At 39.7% G+C, this 22,152-nt stretch overlaps 1 protein-coding gene across 3 annotated transcripts in view; it reads right to left on the reverse strand.

The window, feature by feature from the left end:
- The window catches only part of LOC111145067 (heparanase 2 (inactive)), a 667,951-nt gene extending 646,634 nt beyond the window's left edge, over nt 1-21,317 (reverse strand). For all 3 annotated transcript variants that reach the window (XM_022499683.1, XM_022499682.1, XM_022499681.1), the window contains exons 1-2: nt 21,028-21,317; nt 17,840-17,997 (exon numbers count right to left, since the gene is read on the reverse strand). In XM_022499683.1, coding sequence (XP_022355391.1) covers nt 17,840-17,997; nt 21,028-21,317 — 448 coding nt within the window. The remainder of the gene's footprint in view (nt 1-17,839; nt 17,998-21,027) is intronic.
- Nucleotides 21,318-22,152: the final 835 nt, after the last annotated feature.

A 22,152-nucleotide genomic window follows, 5' to 3' on the forward strand; every position in this document is an offset into this window, starting at 1 on the left:
GTTTCTGGGGTTTTGGAGGGGAGGGGGTTGGGGGGTTGGGTGGGCCCGGTGGTGGGTATTAAGGAGGGCATGTATTGCATGGAGCACTGGGTGTGGTGCATAAACAATGAATTATGGATCACTGAAAAAAAAAAAAATCAATTAAATGGAAAAAAAAAATTTACTTCTCAGTCTATGTTCACAGTTATTTCCAGAGTCCTCCAACTTCCAATAAACAGACTGTCATAAGATGAGCACGACACTGGTCTCCATGGTGGTAATGCATCAGCCTACCAGTGTCATCAAGGTTTCACAATGCTCACTTCCAGGCTCTCACCACAGGCCTCTCCTATACTAGTAGAGCAAATGAGATCACTGCGGGAGAAAGCCAGGGGCTGGAAGTAGTGGAGAAAATCAGCTGCCAGGCTGGGAAAAGAATCCAGGAATTCTATTCTCTCCTCATATCCAATTACTAAAGGTTGTCCATTTAGCTTTTGTCTGTTTTTAGTTTTTCTCCGTATTTTTTTCCTTTTGAATAAACAAGCTAAGTCTAAGACAGCAAGACTCTCAAGGTGTAAGAGCTCCTTCTTCACATGCAAGCTGCAGCTCCTCCAGACCTCTATCTTCTGCATGTGAATATTCAAATACATTAGACTTGTATATTCTCTATAGACTCCAGGGCTCTCTTGGTCAATGCTGATTGCAAATGCAGATCTAGAAACAACCCTTATAAAGACAACTACCCTCAAGTTATATGAAGTAAAGACTTGTTTTCCATTTTAATGGATTCCAGACCACCACAACCAAACCAATTCATTATTCTTTCAACAAATATTATTGAGCACATACTATGGTCAGGTCCACTAAAATACAGTGATTTTTAAAACACCACCATACATTCAAAGGCAGAGATACAAGGGACAGAGGTTTACTCTAGGATGAAGTGTGAAGTAAGTCCTTGGGCATCATTAGTTTATAGTAAGAAGATCATCAGTCCCTCTCTGGCTTTTAAATATTGTAAGAGTATGTTAAAAACAAGAATTTAACACAAGTAATTCAACACATTTTTGACCATCTATCATCACTACTATCTACTATTTTTTTTTAAAGATTTTTATTTATTTGACAGAGAGGGATCACAAGTAGGCAGAGAGGCAGGCAGAGAGAGAGGGAGGAGGAAGCAGGCTCCCTGCGGAGCAGAGAGCCCGACGTGGGGCTCGATCCCAGGACCCTGGGATCATGACCCGAGCCGAAGGCAGAGGCTTTAACCCACTGAGCCACCCAGGCGCCCCTACTATCTACTATTTTGACCATCAACTAGATATTACCAGATTCCAAATGGATTGGGACGAGCCATATACTGTTGAAAAAACATAGATTTCAGAATCATCATTTCTGACTCTATCAAGACCTAGGTGTAAACTTGGACAAAATATTTAATCTCTATGAACTCAGTTTCCTCATCTTTAAATGATGATTATCTGAAAAATCTGCCTAGTAAGGTTGTTGTGAGGATTAAATGAGATATACCATAAAGTTCCTTGCAGAAAGCAGTTGATCAAGAACTGTTTATTCTCTTCCTTTCAAACAAATTAGGGCACTGACACTAATTAAGAGGTTACCATTTTAGAAGAAGGTCTAGAACAGTAAGACCAAAGGGAAAGTGAGAAATATTAAAAAAAAAAAAAAGACAGTTGGCATTCCATCAAAAAGGCTTCATTCTACTCAAAACTTAAAAGAAACATTCTTTTAGGAATAAACAAAATGTGATATATCCATACAGTGGGACATTATTCGGTGATATGAAGATACGAAGTACTAACATAGCTACAATAAGGATAAACCTTGAAAACACTATGCTAAGTTAAAGAAATCAGTCCCAAAGAACGGCATATTGTATAATTCCATTCATATGAAATATCCAGAATAGACAAACCCATAGAGACAGAAGGTATATTAGTGACTGCCTCAAATGGACGAGGGAGGTATCTGGGGGAGATAACTAAGCAGTGCGAGGTTTCCTTTTGGAGTGATGAAAATGTTCTTCAAAATTGATTGTGGTAAAAAAAATAATAATAATAAAAATAAAATTGATTGTGGTGATGGTTGCACAACCCTATGAATATACTAAAAGCCAAATGGTATGTGAATCATATTGAATGCAAATCATATCTCGATGAAAGTGGATTTTTAAAAAGATTAAATGAAAATAAAATAAAATAAAAAGATTAGATGAGACAATGCTTATAGTACCTTGGAAGAACTCAATACGTAGTGTAGGTTGATGATGTTACTGATACTGTTTCCAGAAAAAAAATTCTTTTAATCTCAATTTTTATGCATATTATTGATGAGAATTATATAAAAGATGCTTTACCTCAAAATTATAAAACCATTCTATAATACAGAAACTTAAGAAATCTCAGCAATGGTCTAATAACCTAAACTCTAATAAACATTTACAACAATCAGAAATAACAACAGTAATTTGTCTAGTGACACCTATGAAGTTGTCCCCAGGTACTTCAGGTAAAGTTTACTGCTTCTTCCTCTGTAATTTGTCTTTTATCTTTCTACGCATCATTATCTATTATCAATATTTCTACACATCATTATCAATTTTTCCTACTAAGTATAAGTTCTATCAGAGGAAGAACTATATCCCATTCATTTTTGTATCCTTTGGGAGAGCATACTGCAATACTGGTATATAATAGGTACTTAGTAAATGTTTATTGAATGAACATTTTACTGATAATTCAAGGATTTCTTGTAACTTCTCATCTATCTAAACTCCTGTTTCAGTCTGCTTAAAGAGGAGAAAGGGGTTTTAAAAACTGACCAACTTTGCAATTACACCCCATATTCCTACTAACAGATTAAAATGCCTCAACAACCAGTTTTGTCACAGACTTGAAGATCCAAGGGCTCTCGAGAACAGGGAAATATTCTGAAACAGTTTAGTTAGCCCTAGGGAAACACTGAAAAGTTTATATAACCAGCCCATGATATCTGCTATCATCACTAAAGTAAAATGGATGAGAAGCCCTTCCCAGCTCCTCATTCTGCTGCTGCCTTTCAGTGAGTATCTTTCCCTTCTGGCTCCCATAGGCACTAATATTAGTAACTAGCAGCAAAGCCTTGCTACTCCAAGTATGGTCCCCAAACCAGCAGCATGGGCAAGACCTAGGAGTTCGTTAGAAATGTAGAATCTCATTTGTAACTAGATCCCCAGATGACTTGCATGTATGTTAGAATTCAGGCATCACTACAGTAGAGCTGGCTATGCCCGGACTCTAGTGTCAGACTGTCTAGATTTGAACTCCACAGCAGACCAGCCGGAGTACCTTAGGCAAGTCACTTCACCCAGAGGTTCTTACCATGGTGTGCACTTTACAAGCCCCTGAGGAGATTTTTAAAAATCAATGCCTCAATCCCACCCCGGGGATTGATTTAATTAGTCTAGGACCCAGTATTTTTTAAAGCTCCGCTAGCTAATTGTAATCTGCAGCCAGACTTGAGAACCACTGACTAACATCTCTAGGCTTCTATCAAATGGGACAGTTAAGAGTATCTGCTTCATGGGGCTGTGAGGAAAAAAATCTGATCATCTTTGAAAAGCTTTTGGCCCAGTGCTTAGAATGTGTCAATACTCAAAAATTGGTAGATATTATCATCATACCTGGAAACCTGAAAAATGAATTGTCCTGAAGAAGGGATTAAAAAAGAACAGGCTCAAATGTTCTAGTGTGGCCCCGCCCTACAGGCAGGTACCTGGCAAACCTCATGAGGCACCAAAGAAAGGACATAACCAAAGAATGCATTATCTCCAGGATGAGTTTTTCCTAGCAGCAGACTGTTGACTGAGGCTTCAAGGAAACTACAGTGTGTCAGGTAACGGGCAAACCATCTCGGCAAGGTGTCAGAAAAGGTCAGCACCTTCACTTGGAATGTATCGTTGGAGGGTGGGGAGCACTATTTCAACAGTTCTGTAACACAGGAAATCCCCCTTACCACACCTTCCTGATTTATACTGATTCTTGATACACACCACATGTGTCCTCAACTCTCTTTTCCCCTCCTCCACCCCAGGTTTCAATCATCCTGTTCCATATTTAGGTGATGAAAACTTAAAACCTGTGGTTATAACTTCTACGAGAAATTTCATTTTGAAAGCTTGCTAAATTTCAACTTTATTGCCATGAGGAAAACAGAAGAAACAAAAGACCTCAGTCATCTAGTAACACAAAAACCCCTAGTGAAGACATTTAATAAGTGTAAGTTTTCTGCTGCAAGTTGTTGAAAATCCTGACCTTTGGACTGGGGTGCCATTCGTTTGCTTCTACAAATGGTCTATGAAACAATAGCATTTATTTGTATAATGGTTTTAGGTTATGTGTTTAGTTTCACCTACGGATTTTAACTTGGCTAAGCCTAGCCTGTAGTTCCTTTTGAATCTATATCTCACTGGATTTAACCTGAGTCTACTCTTCCATAGGGATTCATAATGGCCAGGCAAATAATTCACAATCTTGCTTTTTAACAATTGCAAGGAAATAAACACCCAGATGAAAACAGCATACCTATTAAGGTACTGAGAGATATGTAAAGATTTATTTCAATGGTGATTACAAAGATTTTTTTTAAATTGTGCATGGCTCAGTGACCATTATCACCAAAAAATTCATGTTCTACTTCTAGCTCTTCTGCCTACTCACTACGGGGCTCTTCAGGGTAAATAAAAAAACAGACTCTTCCTCTCTTTCATTGAGTGCACTGCGATAGCTAATGAATGTCTACCTTTAAAAGGCTTTTAAATTCTTTGTTGGAAGTCTCCTCGGAGATACTGGCATTCTACAGAGTGCTCTCAAAGTCCCTTAGTCCCATTCTCTGGGCTAGTTCTAAACTTACCCTGGATTTGGATCTGGTCTCAAGGGAGTCTAGAATTCAGGTGCTATATCTCCAAAAATGACATTCTGTAGCCTGTCCAAGAGTTTGTCAGTGAAGAACAGTTCAATAAGATACAAGAATCCAGGACTAAACTGGAACCCCACATACCTTCACGCAAACACACCCCCTCACAAAAGCCATAGACCCATTCTAGTCCCCCAGAGAATTTGCTTCAGAGTGGCCCAACCACGGCAGAATACAAGTGCCCACGTGGCTCACTGAGTGGAGTGACAGGACTATCTTTAGCTGTGATAACTTATTTAAGAGTGTCAGGCTTGAAGGGAGAGGTGCTGAATTCTAATACCAGCTCTGTCACTTAAAAGCCATGTTACTTTGAACAACTTCCCTTAGTCTGTTTTCTTACTTATAAAGTGGAAATGACAAAATTTAAACTTACTCTACACACAGTCCCTGTAAGGATCAGAGGTGTTTTTATCATCTTTAAAGGACATTATGAATGTAAAAATATAATGATTTTTCTCCTGCAAACGAGTGATTAGGGCGCTCTTCAAAAATGGCTACCTGTTTCCAACAAGACATTATGCAAGGTCTTCATAAATCTCACTTCTTTGGCTAACTACTATTCAAATTCACAGAGCAGCTTTAATGAGATGAGTGACATTCAAAGAAAATCAGGAAATCCTCAGCTAAGGTTTCTTTTAAATCACAGAGTCATATAATATTTGAACAAAAACTCAAAATATTTTGAGTGTCACTTTCCATCTGGATCCAAAACTTCACAAAGCACTTATTTCACTAAAGGAAACCATACTTTGATGCACAGAATTAGTTTTACTGTGCCTTTTTTTCCTGACATTTACTCAAAGAATGTATTATAGCTAAAAGGATTAAAATGGATAAGGGTGTTTAAAAAGACATTAGGGGAAAATGAATAATTTAGATCAAGTTCCAGTATGGAGAAGGAAATACAATACCACAACACTACTTTGTTAGAAACTATGGACAAATAGCAAACAGAAGTTCTTGGAAAAAAGTACCAATGAAAGAATTAAAGAGAATGGTTAAATTATAGCTCATCCATATATGGATTATTTACTCACTAAAAAACAGACTATAGTTATTGACTAAAAGATTACTTAGATAAGCAAGTTGTACAATATGATCCCAACTATATATTTAAAAGTTTATATACATCTGTATACATAGAAAAAGGTCTGAAAAGATACATGCTAGACTATTAAGAGTGATTACAGAGTGGAAATGAGGATCATTTGATATTATTGAATTTATACTAGTGAGACTGCATTATATTGGTAATTAATAAGATGAAAGCATAAATCTTTAAAAGTAAAAATATGAATAAAGAAGTTAAGCATTCACCAGAAATATCCTATGTATTTCTTTAAAAAGGCAGAAACAGGGGCACCTGGGTGGCTCAGTGGGTTAAAGCCTCTGCCTTCAGCTCGGGTCATGATCCCGGGGTCCTGGGATAGAGCCCCACGTCGGGCTCTCTGCTCAGCGGGGAGCCTGCTTCCTCCTCTCTCTCTGCCTGCCTCTCTGCCTATCTCTGTCTGTGAAATAAATAAATAAAATCTTAAAAAAAAAAAAAAGGCAGAAACAATGAATGGAAAAAAGCTTATTCCCTTTAGTATATTAAGCTACCAAATAAATGGCAAATATTAGTCAACAAGTATTTGCTGAAGAGCTACTATGCAAAAGATATTTTACTAGATGTTGTAGAAACTACAGAATTGATATAAACACTACTCTCACAGTTACCTATAATCAAAGGGTAGAGCCAAGTTTACATGAACACATACAAAAAGATACATGAGAAGATAAGGCAGAATATGAAAAGAGCAAAAGAATGACTTTTAGATAATAAATGCCTCAGAAATTCAGGCTGGATGAATGTTTCACGAGGGAATTAATTAGTTAAATCACTTTGAGCTGAGATAGTGAAGAATTCATAGAGAAGGAGGACAAATGTAATCAGGGCTTTGGAAAGTAGGAAGAATTCAGAAATGGGTAGAAAGTGGGCAAACAGATGATAGAATGGGGGACCCAAGGGTTAGAAATGATGGCAAAGAGAGAAGCTGACTCTCAAGGGCCTTGAAAAACTAGAGGAGAGTGAGAACTTGAATAAGCAAACAAGAGAGGTCTCTGAAGGTTTCTACCTGGACGTATAGTGGACAGAAATTTTAGTCAGGCAGCAGGCAGAGAGAGGACAGAGACATGGAACCCAGATCCCTGAGAGGTGGCAGAATGAGGAGATAAGTGACCAAACTAGATGGAAACAGCCACAAAGGAAATAGTAATACTTTTCACATAGCCCCATTTTCAAACTTCCAAATCAGACTCAAACTAATAGAAACCCCTAGTTGAAAGGCCCTTGAAGCTGTCTCAGTAGAAGAATGAGGAACATAGTACTGTTATGCTATAGGGACAGTGACAATAACCAACTTCAGAGTGAGAGTGTCCTGGATCCAATCATAGCTCTGCCACTTAACAACAGAGTTTCTTAAATCACGCCTGAGACTTTGTGCAGAATATATAAATCTCTACATTCCTTGGTTTCTTCATTTTAAGTGGCTGTAAAAGTGTTCTTCACTTGAATTTAAAAATCTCAATTCAAAGAGAAAGACAGGGAAGGAGGTTAGAAAGGAAGAGTTCTCTTGAAACCTCACCCTTATCTGTTACTTTTACTCTTCACAGGGTTTCACTGGGCTTACAACTTAAGGCTGAACATAGTTCCATTTATAAATAAAAAATAAGATAATTCTGAAACTGCCCAACAATTTGTTTATAACTTTCCAACAACTTTTGAAATATACTTAATTTTCTGCTTTATATCCTGCCATTTCCTCTGTATCAATAACTGTTGATACATTTCTATTATTCTCTTCAATGTATCCACTTCCAAATATACCTCCTTCCCAGAGAAACTAGTAAATTCTATTCCATATAAGATGAGTTGTTGTTCTATTCCTTCAAAGTGTCATATGTGACAGCCATCTCTTTGAGTTGTTCATGTGTCTCCCTGTGATTATTCTTGTGTTGTTTTACTTAGCAACTATTTAGTGTCCCACAAGACTTTCATTAAACTCATAGGAACTGAACTCATGGCACAGATAATTTTAATGTTCCACAGGTTTAATATAAGGCTTTTGAGTGCCAGAAAGATGAATGGATGAGTAAATAAAATAATGAATGAATCAAAGATGGGATCCTTCTACCTAAGCACAGTAAAGAGAAAACAAGACTGGGTTCTAATCCTGGTTCTACCAACTAGTTGCCCATCTTTATGACCTTGAGCAAGTTACCTGTCTTTTCTGAGTCTCGGTTCTTCATACACACACACACACACATTATTTCTCATCAGATTAAGAATTAAATGAGGTAACATACAGAAAGACAGTAAGAGGTCAACAAACAGTAGCTATTATTAGCATTATTATTATATAATCTTAAGGCCAAGTCAGGAGCCCTCCTCCTAGGCACATATGCTGACTACTCAAACTCTCATTTAATCTCCTTCTCTCAGCTCCAATAGCCCTTACAGCTTGTTCTCCATGGTTTAACATTTGATTATATCCTATCTTGTTCTTATTATTTTTTGCATGTCTTCTGTGTCTGAAAAGATATTTAAGTCTGCAGGCTTAATGACTGATGTCATTGAGTGTCTGCTCTACAACTCATCAGCTAGGTGGTCTTGGACAAGTTACTTAACCACTCTGCGTCTTTGTTTCCCCATTTGTCAAGTGGAGAAAACGGAACTTTTCTCATGGAATTGATAAGAGAATTAAATATACCAGTGCATGTAAATTGCTTAAAATAGTATTTGGCACGTAAAAAGCACTCTATAATGTTCAGTAATATTATTATTACATTATGACTATTATTAAGCTACAGAAAAACATCCATTCTTATTTCAGAAATTATGCCCCAAATCTGAGCAATTTATCTTTTCCCAGCTTTCCAGTCTCACCTTCCTTCAAGGAATTTTTGCCTTTCCAGAGCAAGTGAAAATAAGGTAGTGGTTTACCCCTAACAATACAACATCCTCAATACAAACATATAAATACAGATATATACCCCATCTTTTCTATATGCAGCTTATATTTTTTTTACTCTTTATTCTTTGCCATATAAAAAGCAAAACACATGTATTAAGGTTTCTAAATAACATAAATATTTTGCTTGATTTAAAGTGTCTATTCCATGTAGTGTGATCTCTGTAAGGATTTTTATGTGTGTCAATGTCAGTCTGTTTTGATTGTAAATTCCTAGAGACAAAAATTATGTCCACTTAAGTCAATCAAGCATAAATTCTGGGGCACTTGGACTAAATTAGATCGAGTATTCAGAGAAGAATCTCAGAAAAATTTAGAGAATGAGGAGGAATGGATGGGGATTGGCTTAGCAGAAGGTTTAGCAGGAGAGGAGACAGGCAGAACTTTGAAGGACAAGTAAAATTTTGAATTCAAGAGGGAGGATGAATGTTCAAGGTGGATGATATAAACAAAATGGAAGGACTGAGCAAAGATTAATCTGACTGAAGTAGAAAGATAATATTGGAGATCATTGTGAAATTCTACAAATATAAAGACCAGAATAGTTTGAGACTGTGGTTTATGCTTTATGCCTCTTGGTGCCCCAATAGTTAACACTAAGCTTGGCGTATAGTTGATAATCAAAAGTTTATTATTAAATTAGGCAAAATTACACTGTTTTTTGCTATACTAAAGTGAAGAAAACTAACAGAACTGAACTTCACTCCATCAAATCATGAAACCAAAGGACAGCAGAGATAAACAAGGTAACTATACCTTGTACAATACTAGGCACTAATCTAGAAATATGTATTTACTCTGATTACATCACCATCCACAAACAAATGCAAGAAATAAAACACACCAAATTCTCTCGTGCTCATATATTCTCTCTTACACACACATACACACACACACACCCTTACCTCAGTGTTCAAATCCAACTGTCTCACAGACTAAGACAACTGAAAGCTTGATTAAGGCACTAAGAAACACTGAAGCTAAGATTCTTAACATCTAATCCATTTTTTTTTAAGATTTTATTTATTTATTTGACAGAGATCACAAGTAGGCAGAGAGGCAGGCAGAGAAAGAGAGGAGGAAGCAGAGCTTCTCTGCTGAGCAGAGAGCCCAATGCAGGGCTCGATTCCAGGACCCTGGGATCATGACTTGAGCTGAAGGCAGAGGCTTTAACCCACTGAGCCACCCAGGCGCCCCCATCTAATCCATTTTGATGAAGGATTCTCAGAAGAGGCTCCTGGCTCTAGGAGCCCAGACCATGTGACCGGTGACCTGATAAGGTCCAGGGAATCGCAAAAGAAGTTTCTTTTCTTCTATGAGGTACCCATCCCACCAGGAGGGCTTGGTAGAACAAGTGAGAGAATTTAAACTCATTTGGCAAGGGAAATAATGATACTTGGTATTGGCGATAGTAGAACAATTGTGTTGTATAGGAATACACAACTGTCTGTGGCCCCAATGACCAGGTGATAAATTTATACAAATGTGGTCGTTATTATAAGGTTTATTTGCCGGATTTTCTGATTCACTGAAATTAATTAAGCCACCTCTACTCATAACAGACCCCAGAGTTTCTTCATCTCTACCACTTTCAGCACTCTATAGATGGCCACAATGACTAAATGACAGAACAACTATATCTTTTTGAGATACCCTATTCAAATTCACAAGGTACAGTGAGCTGCAGCTAACATCAAGTCTTGGATACCAAGTTTTAAACATTACAGAAAATGCATCCTTTTGTTTTCAAAAGGCAGAATAAGACATACATAAAACTTTAGGTGATTCCTGACACACTTTAATAAAATATTAAATTAAATCAAATCCTTCTAAAGTTGCAGGCAGACAAATCGTGAAATACCAAATGATGAAGTTGAAAGTTCATCCTCGGCCTGAAAATCTCCAGAAACTGCTTTTGGCTGTTGTAGCTGAAGTGTTAAGAAGTCAGTAGTATGAAATTTGACATTAATACCTCGACCTCATTCATATTCTCAGCCTCAGTGTCAATATTCTCAGCCTCAGATGCCTGCCCAATGAGTAAATCCATGAGTGAATGTACATTATAAAATACTGACTGTTTTTATTCTGTATGAAGGGTAACATAAAACTTATCAAACAAGTTCTAAAACCTTATCTTTCTTTTATATACTCTATAATGTAAGAACCAAATTAATTATTAAATTTTAAATTATCCTTCAATCATGCTTCATAACTCAAACCTCACCAAGTACTTTAGCTAGAATATGTGAATGTGTGCAGTCATTTTGAAAAGGAGAATGGGAGAGGGCAAGGGGCACTGCCTATATTGAAAACATGTCCTACCCTTCTCCAACAGAATAAGAGAACTTACAACAGCCTCTAGTTTCCTACAGAACAATACCAATTTACTATGGCTAAAATTCAAGATTCTCATAATGTAATCTAGATTTACCCAAACAACCTTTTCCTTCAGACATGTACTTCCTTCTTCAATTACGTATTTTGGAACTAACAAAAACATATTAGAACTTCTTACAACTCAATTTAGACATAATTTTAGCCCTATGAGCTTTTCTTAGAATCATTTCTAATGGGATGCCTGGATGGTTCAGTCATTTGAGCGTCCGATTTTTTATTTTTGCTCAGGTCATGATCTCAGGGTCATGAGATCAAGCACGAGAAGTCTGCTTGGGATTCTCTCTCCCTCATCCATTGCCCCTCCCTTGCTTCTCTCTAAATAATTATTTCTAACATGCACTTTATTTTTTATGTTTTTAAATTATAAACACTTCTGAATTAACAAAAAAAAATGTACAAATAGGCCTCTAAAAAATATAACATAGCTCTGCCAACATGAACTAAGATAATTCTTAACATGTGCCTTCTATGTAACCAGGATGGTTTTCTTACTACCTAAACACATATTTAGGCTTTGCCCTCATGCTCTTTCCCTTGAGTTAAATGTCCTCTCTTCTTGTCACTACCTTTCCAAAGTCTACCTCTTTCACAAGGCCCAACCTAACTCCTACCTAAATCTGGCCCATATCCATCTCTACTTTTCCTGTTACACCTGGCAAACTGTTTCGCTTAGCATTTCCTGCTATATTGTCTCTGAGTTACTCTTAAGTTTTATCAGTATAAATGTTATCTCACTAATTAAGCTATTAGTTCATTGACAGCAGGGACAGTGTCTTTTGAAGGGCAAAGGTCAGTTATTCTGTAGAATGTCTTTCAGTTTGGTTTGGCTAGTGTTTTCTCATAATTACAGAGAGTCAGGGATTCTTCCAAAGAATATCAAAAAGGTGATGTGCCTTCTCATCACATCACATCAGGGAATACATGATTATCCACATGATTTATCTGCTCATGTTACGCTTGATCACTTTGCTGTAATGGCAGTCTGCCAGTTTCTCCACTATAAGGTTAGTGTTTTCCCCTGTACAGATTCTCTTCTTTAGAAACAAATCATTAAATGCAGCCTACACTTAAAAGGCTACACTTAGCCTACACCTAAACTTGACAAAAGTCAAGTTCTATCTCCTAGAAAGAGAAGTATCAAAGAATTTGTGGACAAAAGCCAAAACCACCACAACAATTCATTAATATTATGAGAGAGATGCTTTGAGGCTATGCAAATATCCATTTTACATTAAAGTCTTAGCTATTTTTTTTAAGATTTATTTATTTCAGAGAGAGAGAAAGAGAGAATGTGAGCAAGGGGAGAGAGAGAGAATCCTCAAGCAGACTCCCCCGTGAGCACCGAGCCCCATGTGGGACTTGATCCCAGGACCCCAAGTTCACAACATGAGCTGAAACCAAGAATTGGATGCCCAACCAACTGAGCCAGCCAGGCACTCCTCACCTATTTATTTTAACACTGATTAGATCTTGCCTGTAGCAATTATTACTGTGTTCTAATGGTGATTTGGAGCACTACCATTTATTTATTTGATATTCTGCCATTCTTTGTCTAGCATGAAACTAAACAGAGTAGGTAATCAATAAATACTTACAAATGTAACTAAATTTCAAGAACCTATTTTTTTATTAAAGATTTTTTTTTAATCTATTTGACAGACAGAGATCACAAGTAGGCAGAGAGGCAGGCGGGTGGGGGGAAGCAGGGTCCCTGCTGAGCAGGAACCTTTATAAAACCTTTTATTTTAAATAAAATGAGATAACAAAATGTGGGTAAGTTCAAGGCAAATATGTTTTTTGGTAGTTGTGCTGTTCTTATGTCTTATGTCTTGACTGATGGTATGGAAATAGAAAGAAAAAAACATCAACTACCTCACCTCTACTAAAACTGGAAAACTTCCTGAAGAAAGGTGAACAGTAATAATAGTTGCAGAGTGCCTTAGAGTTTATAAGTATACTTGCATCCATCCTTTAGTATTTCGAAAGCTCTCTGAAGAGAAAATCTTCAAGACAAGAGAGATTAAAAAAAAACTTCTGAAGTTTGTGAAAAAGCACTATTAAATCAGGAATTAGAAAACTAGGCATAAAAACTAAGTAAGGCTAACAGGGAAAAGCAAAAATAAAGGCAAAAAAGAAAGAGACACAATATATAATTAATAATGGGTCCAGTGCAAGGCTTTAAACCAGGTGATAAATTTAAATGCATAGCATGAAACCAAGATGAGTTAGATTACATAAGATAAAGAGCACATGGTTAAAATAATGAAAAGTGTCATTAAAATGAGCATTAAGAATGAACTTTAAGACTATGCATTGAAGGTGAAAAATGAATAGAATCTTCACATACAAATTCATTCATTTCTTCATTAGTCACCTCCATTTTCCCAGAGCTTTAACAGTGTTAAGCCAATAAATATCCAAAAATATTTGCTGAAGCTCTATATAATGCCAGACATTTTGGAATAAACACTAATTAGATAGGGTCCCTTCCTATGGAAAATGTGCTTTCTAAAAAGTAAAATGTTTAATGGAAAGGAAAACTTTTCACATACGTGTTAAAAGTTAAAGAGCAAAATAAGGCAGACGGAGACAACCTAAAGAGTAAAAGCTACAACAATCCAGAGAAAGAAGAGATCACCATGCAATCATATGCTCCGGAAAGAAAGGCCTTGAGAAAATAAGGGGCATTTGCAATGCACCTTCAGGAATTAGGGAGTGGGTGAGACTTGAACAGAGCCAGAAGAAAGGCATTCAAAGCAGAGATATGTGGCTGAACAAAGGTAAGGGGTTGAGATAATGAAGGTGCTTTACAAAGAGTGAAAATCAAGTAGGACTGTAATAAAAAGTATATGAAAACACAGGATACAAAATTGTAAGCCAAGACTGAAATGTGAAAGGCTTTGAATGCCAAGTTGAGGAGCTTGAACATTTTCTGTAAGCAATCCAAAAATAATCGAAATTTCTGGGCAAAAGAGTGATATAATGAATATGATATTTTAGAAATATCAAGTTGGCTTTTGATGTGCATAATAAATGGTGTACAAAAGGTAAGGCGAACAGTAAGATTCCAAGGTATGAAAAACAATTCTATTTTTATTTCTTCCACCATCACCATATTTGTATGAAATTCAAGATGCCTGCCTAGAGTCGAATATGAATAGAAATGCATAGAGTAGAATAGATAATTGTATTAAAAGAATAACCAGAGACTCTCCTAAAGCGATACAGAAAGTGTGGTTTTAGAAAGTTAAGAGAAAATGCAGTTTGCACTAAAGCTTAAAAAGTATGTGGAAAATAGAAGCCACATGCCTTCTTAATTGCACTATTCATTCAGGGGGAAACAACAACATATCACATCAAAGTAGCAATATGAATTAACCATATTGTATTTTACCTAAGCTAGAACTGTTGGTTCATTTCATTGTTAGCATATAAGAAAACTAAAGATACGTCTCTTCTCTCATTACCACAAAAAAAGTAAGCTACCCTATGTTCTGCATCTCCATTCCTTAAAGACAATTCTCCCGACATTCCCTTAAACCTCTCAAACAATTCCCTAATTCTATCTCCTTTCTTCTGTATAAACTTGTCTCATTGAATCTTATTCACTTCTTAATCCCACTTCAAAATATAAGATGTTACAAATTTTCTGAAATTGCTCTTAATAAATGTAAGATCCTTAGCCTTTACATAGTGCTTTATAACTGACAAAATATTTTACACACATTACTTCCTAAGCCTCACAGAAGCGATGCACAGCAGGTATTATCACCATCCATATGCTATAGAAAAGCAGCAAGCCCAGGGCCACATAATCCTAAGTGATAGTGCAAGGCCTACAATACAGGCTTTCTAAATCCAAATTCCATATTCCCTTCACTATAGCATTCAATTTCATAATGTGCCAATAAGTGTATCTTATTACTCAAAATGTATGTTATTACTCTGTATTATGTTTAAGTCAATACATCTTGTTTTTAATAAGGTGCTTGTGCCCAAGTGCCTATTACGGGGCCATTTACTAAGAAGACCTAATTATGTTTAAGATGTTCATGATGATGATGATAATTATCACTGGATGAAAAGTGACAACTGAAGTATAATGTTTGCAAAATTGCTAAGACTATACCAAAAATATTTTTGCCTTAAATTCTGTAATGCAACATCAAGAACAAAGACAATATGGATGATTTAAGGATATGTGAGCATCAAAGGGCAAAAACAGGGCATTCCTACTCTCTTTAACTCTGCTAAGGCCTCAAATACTGATATAGTTCAGAGCATCTTATTACCAGGGAGACATAAATCAAAAGGAGTTCAGCTAAAAGCAATAAAGCAGATTAGTGTCTGGAAGTACAGACTTTAAAGAAAGTTTTAAAAGAATTAAATCCAGGTAGTCTAGATAAAAAACAGCTATGAAAAAACCTTTTTTTTTTTAACCTGTCACTCACACCAAAGACAGAAATTATTTTGAAGATAGATGTTTTAAAAATGCAAAAAAAAAATCGTAAATATTTGGAGAATATGTATAAAAGGAAAATTCAAGATAAGAATATGCTGGCAAAAACCTATGGGACAGAATTCTGTCCCACAAGTGTGGTAAAAACTACATTCCTAGAGATATTTAATACCAGGCTGGACAAAACAAGAAAAGGATTCCATATGGAATGATCCTGTACTGGCCCCTGAAGTAGTGGAAAGATCGAAGATGACCTCTTAGATCTTTTCCATTTCTGATTTTTTTTTAATTCCATGAAATTTTATGGGGCACAGCCTTCTACCAATTTCCTTTCTCCCCATGATGCCCACTTTCTCCCTTCATAAAGGGAAACAAATTATATCTTTCATTTTAAGTGGATCTCATGTTCTCAGTGAATTGGTAATATAATCCTAGGTACAAGTTTGGGAGAAAAAGGCCAATTCCTGTCATTTATAATGGTCCTTTCCCCCCCTTCTCCCCCCCAGCGGTTCTTGGGGCTCTTAAACATTTTTTCTCAAGCCAAAGAAGTAGTAGTTGACATGGATTCGAAGAAGAGCTGTTTCATTAGGAAAACCATTAATATTCTCCCTTTGCATGCCTATCACAGAGCTGACAGTGACCCTGGGAGCTATAAGGCCCTAGGTCAAATTACCATCAGAACTGCTGTTCAGGTTTATCTTTTACCTTTCTGCATTTTATGCTGAGTGACAGCAAAATCTATTGCAACCCACATTTTTATGGCAATGACATTTACCTCTGAAAAGACCTAGCCTTATACTCCTATACACTTTGGCAAATGTTATAAGTCCTATTCACACTTTAAACTCAAGAAGACTCAGCCTTGCTCTCTTTCTCCACTCTAGCACTTAAAAAAAAAATTTTTCCCCCAGTCACCCTTGGGATAGATCCCAGCATCTCTCCAGAATCCCATTCAGTGAAATCCCAGAATATACATACATACAATGGCATTTCCTCATTTTGCTGATTTACAAGGACAAGATATAACAAAATCCAGGGAGCTCTAAGAACCTGTCTTTGAGCTCTGTAAGCTCTGAGGCTCACTTATGAAAAGGGACAGCAGGGCGGAGATAACTCTTCAAGAATGGACACCAATGCCTCTTTTATACAACCTACACAGACAGCCTCAGTAGCTGGGGACCCACCAATTCCCATCTGGACTATGTGAAAGAAATATGTTCCCTACCCACAAAGAAAATTCATATATATTAACACTATAACCTCTAAACAAAACTTTTAAACACCATTTTCATTTTTTCCTAGTAAAAACGAGACTATTCAAACCTAAAAAGATTGGCTTCTCCAACTTGAATATGATTTGGAGTTTTCAAAGCCCTTCCAACACTTAACTCATTTGATCCTGGCAAGAAAGAAGGCTGGCATTTATAAACCCATTTTAAAACAGGGTGGGAAAATGCGACTCTAAGATTAGGCAGTCTGAAGGAGAACCCACTGTGGAGATATTCAAACCTTTCCCAACAAGGAGGTCCAATACAAAAGGATTATCCAAAAAACTTCAGAGTGGGTTTCAGAAGAAGTTGTATCACCCCTATCCTCAACTCAGGAAAGCAAGAAATAAGAAAAACAGAAAGGCACTTTTTTCTAGAATTTTAGGAATGAAACGTGACCCTGACCCATTAGTAGCCTAAGATCCTATCTGAATTTTCTCAAGAAACACTCTACATCTTCTACCCCACAGAACTGGTCTGCCAATTGTTCTGGCTACCAATTCTCGGCCTCGGAGCTCAGACGCCCAGCGAAAGGCCGGCAACCTGGTGACCACCAACCACCCTCCCCCGCAATCACGCCAGGAGACCCAAACTCCCGTATCCCCTAGTCCAAAGCTACTAGCTTTTCAGAGGAGCTTCCACCAGGCTCTCCTCCAAATCTGTTAACACCCCCACCCCACCCCACACATCAAGTGCTAGCTCCTATTCCTCAAACTTCCGTCACCCCGCTAGACTGGAAGCAAGTTTCTCACCATCCTCATAGTTTTTGAGATAGTAATCCGGACCGGGGCCCCCGCGGCTTTTCGCCGGGTTCCTCAGGTTCTGGAACTGCAGGAAGTCCGTCCTTTTGCCTCCAAAGCGCAGAAAGGCGGGCGAAAGTCCCCGAGCCAGGGTCACCAGACGCTTGGAGCTGCAGAGGTAGAGAAAGAGAGGAAAGGATCCTGGGGGAAGGCGAGAGGGCGCGGGACACCGACCGAGACCCTCTTCCCACTCTCCGCGAGCGACCTGGCGGAGGCTACGGGCTATCCCACCACTTCAGCCCGCCACCCGCGTGGGCCCCGGCATCTCGCGTGCGCCTAGCTCCCCGGGCTTTGCCTCCTGCGCCCAGCCGGCCGCGGCATCCTCCCTCAGACAACCCTACGCGGCTCGCCAAAGGTACTTCTTTCCAAACTGTTAGTCTGTTTGTTAACACAGTGCATGTGGGGGGTAACGGGTGGGGGGGCACTTCTGCTGAGAACACGGGGCTAAGGCGCAGTTGCCCAGCTTCTGCCACTGCCCGGAAAGCGCTCCTGGCGGAGACGCGCAGCGCGCGTACTGCTGGGCTCCAACTTTTGCCAAACTTCCAGGCTGAAAGCCGAGATCTGTTTCCTCCGCCCCAGAGGCACCGCAACCGCTGTGGATAAGGTGAAACCTGCCTCCTTTCTCTCAGACAAGGTACCTGAGATGGAAGTTTTGTTTTGTTTTGTTTTTCTTAATGCTAAAGTTGATTTTCCTTCAACACTATCTTGTAACAACCGCATCCATCTCCCAAACCCTGGACAAGAGATTCCCGGGGTAAATCCTTGCTTTTCTGAGAACTCTTGCCCATCCCTGCCTGGCATGGTAAAAGCAGTGTCTCTTTGGTCCCTTAAGTAATTCAGCGTGATATCAAGAAAGGTAACATCCTCTCTATTCTGAGTTCAACTTCATCTTTTTCCTTCCTACGTGGGACCCTTTGGAAACAAGCTCTGGGAAAAGTAAAGTTTGCCGATACGTGGAACCCACTCCTTGGTGGAGACTCGAGGAGCACCAGAGCAGCATTTACATTTATTTAGGTTCAGGATTTCCATAACTAAGCTGTCTTAAAAGCCAAAAACTACTTCAGGGAGGGGTAAAGAAGGAGCAGCGCAGATGCTCTTAGTACTAAGACGACCAACTGTTGAATTCCGGATCTGTTAGTTATTTTTAACACTTTGCTGGTTCAGGCTCTGAAAATCCAAATCCAAATGTAGAAAACACATAGGATTATAAAGGAGGGGGATATGAAATTAAAAAGCCGAGGACTCCAGTTTCAGAGAGTTGCTGACAAAAGTGGTAGCCGCCCCAAGAAGTGGCCGGGAATGTCGTTTGCCCGAGGACTCCAGGACGGCGTTCTCAGACGGGCGCAGTCATGGCATCGCGTGGCCCCACGGCAGACAGAGGAGACATCCGTGCCAGTACCAGCCGGCAGATAAGGCATTTCCAACAACCGTCCATCCGGAAGCCTGTACAACCAATGCAAATGCGCCCCGCCACGGCTCTTCTCCGAAAAGCCGCTTTCCAGAATCTTTTCTGCAGCATGCCTTTAACGAGACTGTTTAAAAAGGAAGGAAGGAAAAAGAAGCCCGAAGGAGTCCGCGCTGCTGGAGTAGAGCTATGCAAGTGGGGCGTATATTTCGGAAAACCCCCGTCACTCGCAACCAGCGGACGAGCTCAGAGACGCGCTCTGCTGCACGACAGAACTTCCGAGGAGGAACCCCGGCCGCGCGTAGCTCTTCCCGCCTTCCCGCGGAGGTACCGCCAGGAACCCAAACGGCCTCTGCGGCGGCAGCAACACCACCAACCGCTCAGTCCTCCCGCAACGCTCGCTCCACGTGGAAGGAGCGCTCCACGTGGCGCCTCCTGCTACCTGCCGCGTCCGCTGATCCGGCTGAGGCCCCGGGCAGACCCGCAGCGCTGAAGGGCGGGAGCACGCCAGCAGCAAAATGGATTTCGCAAGGAGTGAAAGATACTCACGAAAGACGCGCGGCAGACGCGGCCTCCGGATGGAAAAGTGGGACTGAGAGAGCGCTCAGGGCTCTTCGGAAAAGCCCACAGCTGAGGCTCCAATTTGGATAGAATTTTTAATAACTCAACACTGGATTCGACATTGCAGACGATTTATTTATTTATTTATTTATTTATTTATTTATTTATTTTATTATTTTATTTTTTTTACACTATAACTCTGTCCCTGATGGGTAGGGGTCTTAGTTGCCTAACTGCTAAACAGTAACAACTCAGGTAGAAAGTGAGCACAATTAAATCCCAAGCCGTTGAGTAAGGGGGGAGTCCATGATAACAAACCACCGGTTTGGTAATCCGCTGGTGACGAGTTCAGACCTCCGAAACATCCCGTAGTATTTCTAGGACCCTTTCCGTTCTCCTTTTATACCCTATGACTGGAGCGAGAATTTTTTTTTTCTTTAAAGAAAAACTATGCAGTTACCGCAGGAGATTTAAGGAGGAGGGACTGGGGGGCCATTCAGTCTATTAAAAACGTCTTACAAAGTCCTGAAGTCTGGAAAGGACAGCGGAGGATATAAAAGAAAACTCCAAAAATCCAATCCAACTTGCCCACCGCTCAAGTCTCTGCTTAAATTCGTTTTCTGTCTTGGAATGGGAGAGAACTGACAAATCGATCTTTCCGTGGAAAATTCCACTTTCGTGAGATCCCCGATTGAACACTCACATATACACATAGGCACACACACACACACACTCTCTCTCTCTCTCTCTCTCTCTCTCTCACACACACACACACACACACATACACACCAATTCCTCTCAGGTCTTTGTTGCTTAAGACCTTTTCTTCGCTTTTGTAACTGCCCTGAACCTCTTGTTTCTTTTTCAGAAGGAGACGGGGAGGCTAATTGTGGATATATGTAAGCACAACATTTTTTCAGTCATAACTGATAAGTTTCTGAAATGCCTTCTGCATTGCAAACATGTGCATCTTAATAGAAAACACTGCTTTTCTCAATCACCAGTTAAAGCCTCACAGCAAATATTCCAGGAGGAGGAAAACCTCTTTTCTTCTCTTTGTGAGATCGCTTGGCTTATTTTCTTCTTCTTCTTCCCCCTTTGGAATGGGGGATAGGAAGGGGTGGGGGATGTTACTTTAAAAAAAAAAAAATGATCATGGAAGCCCCTGCCTTACCTTAAGAAATCGAGCCAGCCATCATGAATGATGGACGGATCCAGCTGCAGAGAGAGGAAGTTCTCATTGACTGTCCTGACTGGGTTCTTGGTGCTCACATCAAGTAGAATCAGAGTCTTTTCCTTCAAACCTGGAGCTCTGTCTACAGGCAAGGGTCTCCTGTCTCCAACTTGGGAGGAAAGGGAGAGATGGACCAACAGAGCCAAGAAGAAAGCCACCGGGGCTAGGCACGCAGGGGGGCGGGAGTTGCTGGAGGGCATGGCTTCAGGGAAGGCACAGAGCACCCCCATTAAATCCCTCTGATTTAAACCTCTCTTCCTACAGGGTCTCGCTGGTGACTAATTGTCCTTATCTAAAGTGTGTGTCTGTCTGCCTCCCCCCCCAACAGTTTTTTTTTTTTTTTTCCTTTCCTTTCCCCCCCTCTCTCTCTCTTTCCCCCTCTCTCTCTCTCTCTCTTTTTTTTTTTTTTTCCAGTGTTTTGGTGCTGGTGGAGCAAACTCACGCCCCTAGCCAGCCTTCTCAGCAACTCGTGCCAAGAGTACTCGTTCACCAGCGCCGCCCCTTTAAGAGATTTCGACTGCAGACATTTTTTTAACTTTTTAAAGGTGAGGGGGTTGGGGGGGGTGGGAGGCGGGAAGTAGGAGGAAGGGGTGGCGTTGTACCCTCCTGATTTAACCCTCTAGGGTCAGGAAGCAGAGAGAGGGATCGAAACTGTATGGTTGTCATGTTTTGGGTAGGGGCGGGACATTTTTTTTTTTTTTTTTTTTTTACTTCCCTCCCAGCGAGGCTCTGGGGAGGGCGGTTCTAGCTTCAATCCCGACTCGAGAGCCCCAGCGCCAGCCCTGGACGCGCGGGAGTAAAAGAGAGCGCACCCGCCACGAGCCTGTTTCTCCTGACAGCGGCAGGCATTTCTTCCGCTCTGGGCCCTTCCCTTTGCGCTGAACGAGCAAAAGCAAGAGTGGTTAACTTGCAGAGGGGATCCTGCGGTGGCGACTGTGATTCCTGCTAAAGCATTAGAGTGCAGATGGAGACTTAATGGACACAAGTATGGACCTCTGCTACTAGCTGGGCAGCCACACAGAAGCATCCTCTGGCCTCAATACGGGAAACAGTAGCCGGAAGGAA

The sequence above is a fragment of the Enhydra lutris genome, unplaced genomic scaffold (genome assembly GCF_002288905.1).
Source record: "Enhydra lutris kenyoni isolate GAN:26980312 unplaced genomic scaffold, ASM228890v2 scaffoldscaffold12, whole genome shotgun sequence".
Lineage (NCBI taxonomy): Eukaryota > Metazoa > Chordata > Mammalia > Carnivora > Mustelidae > Enhydra > Enhydra lutris.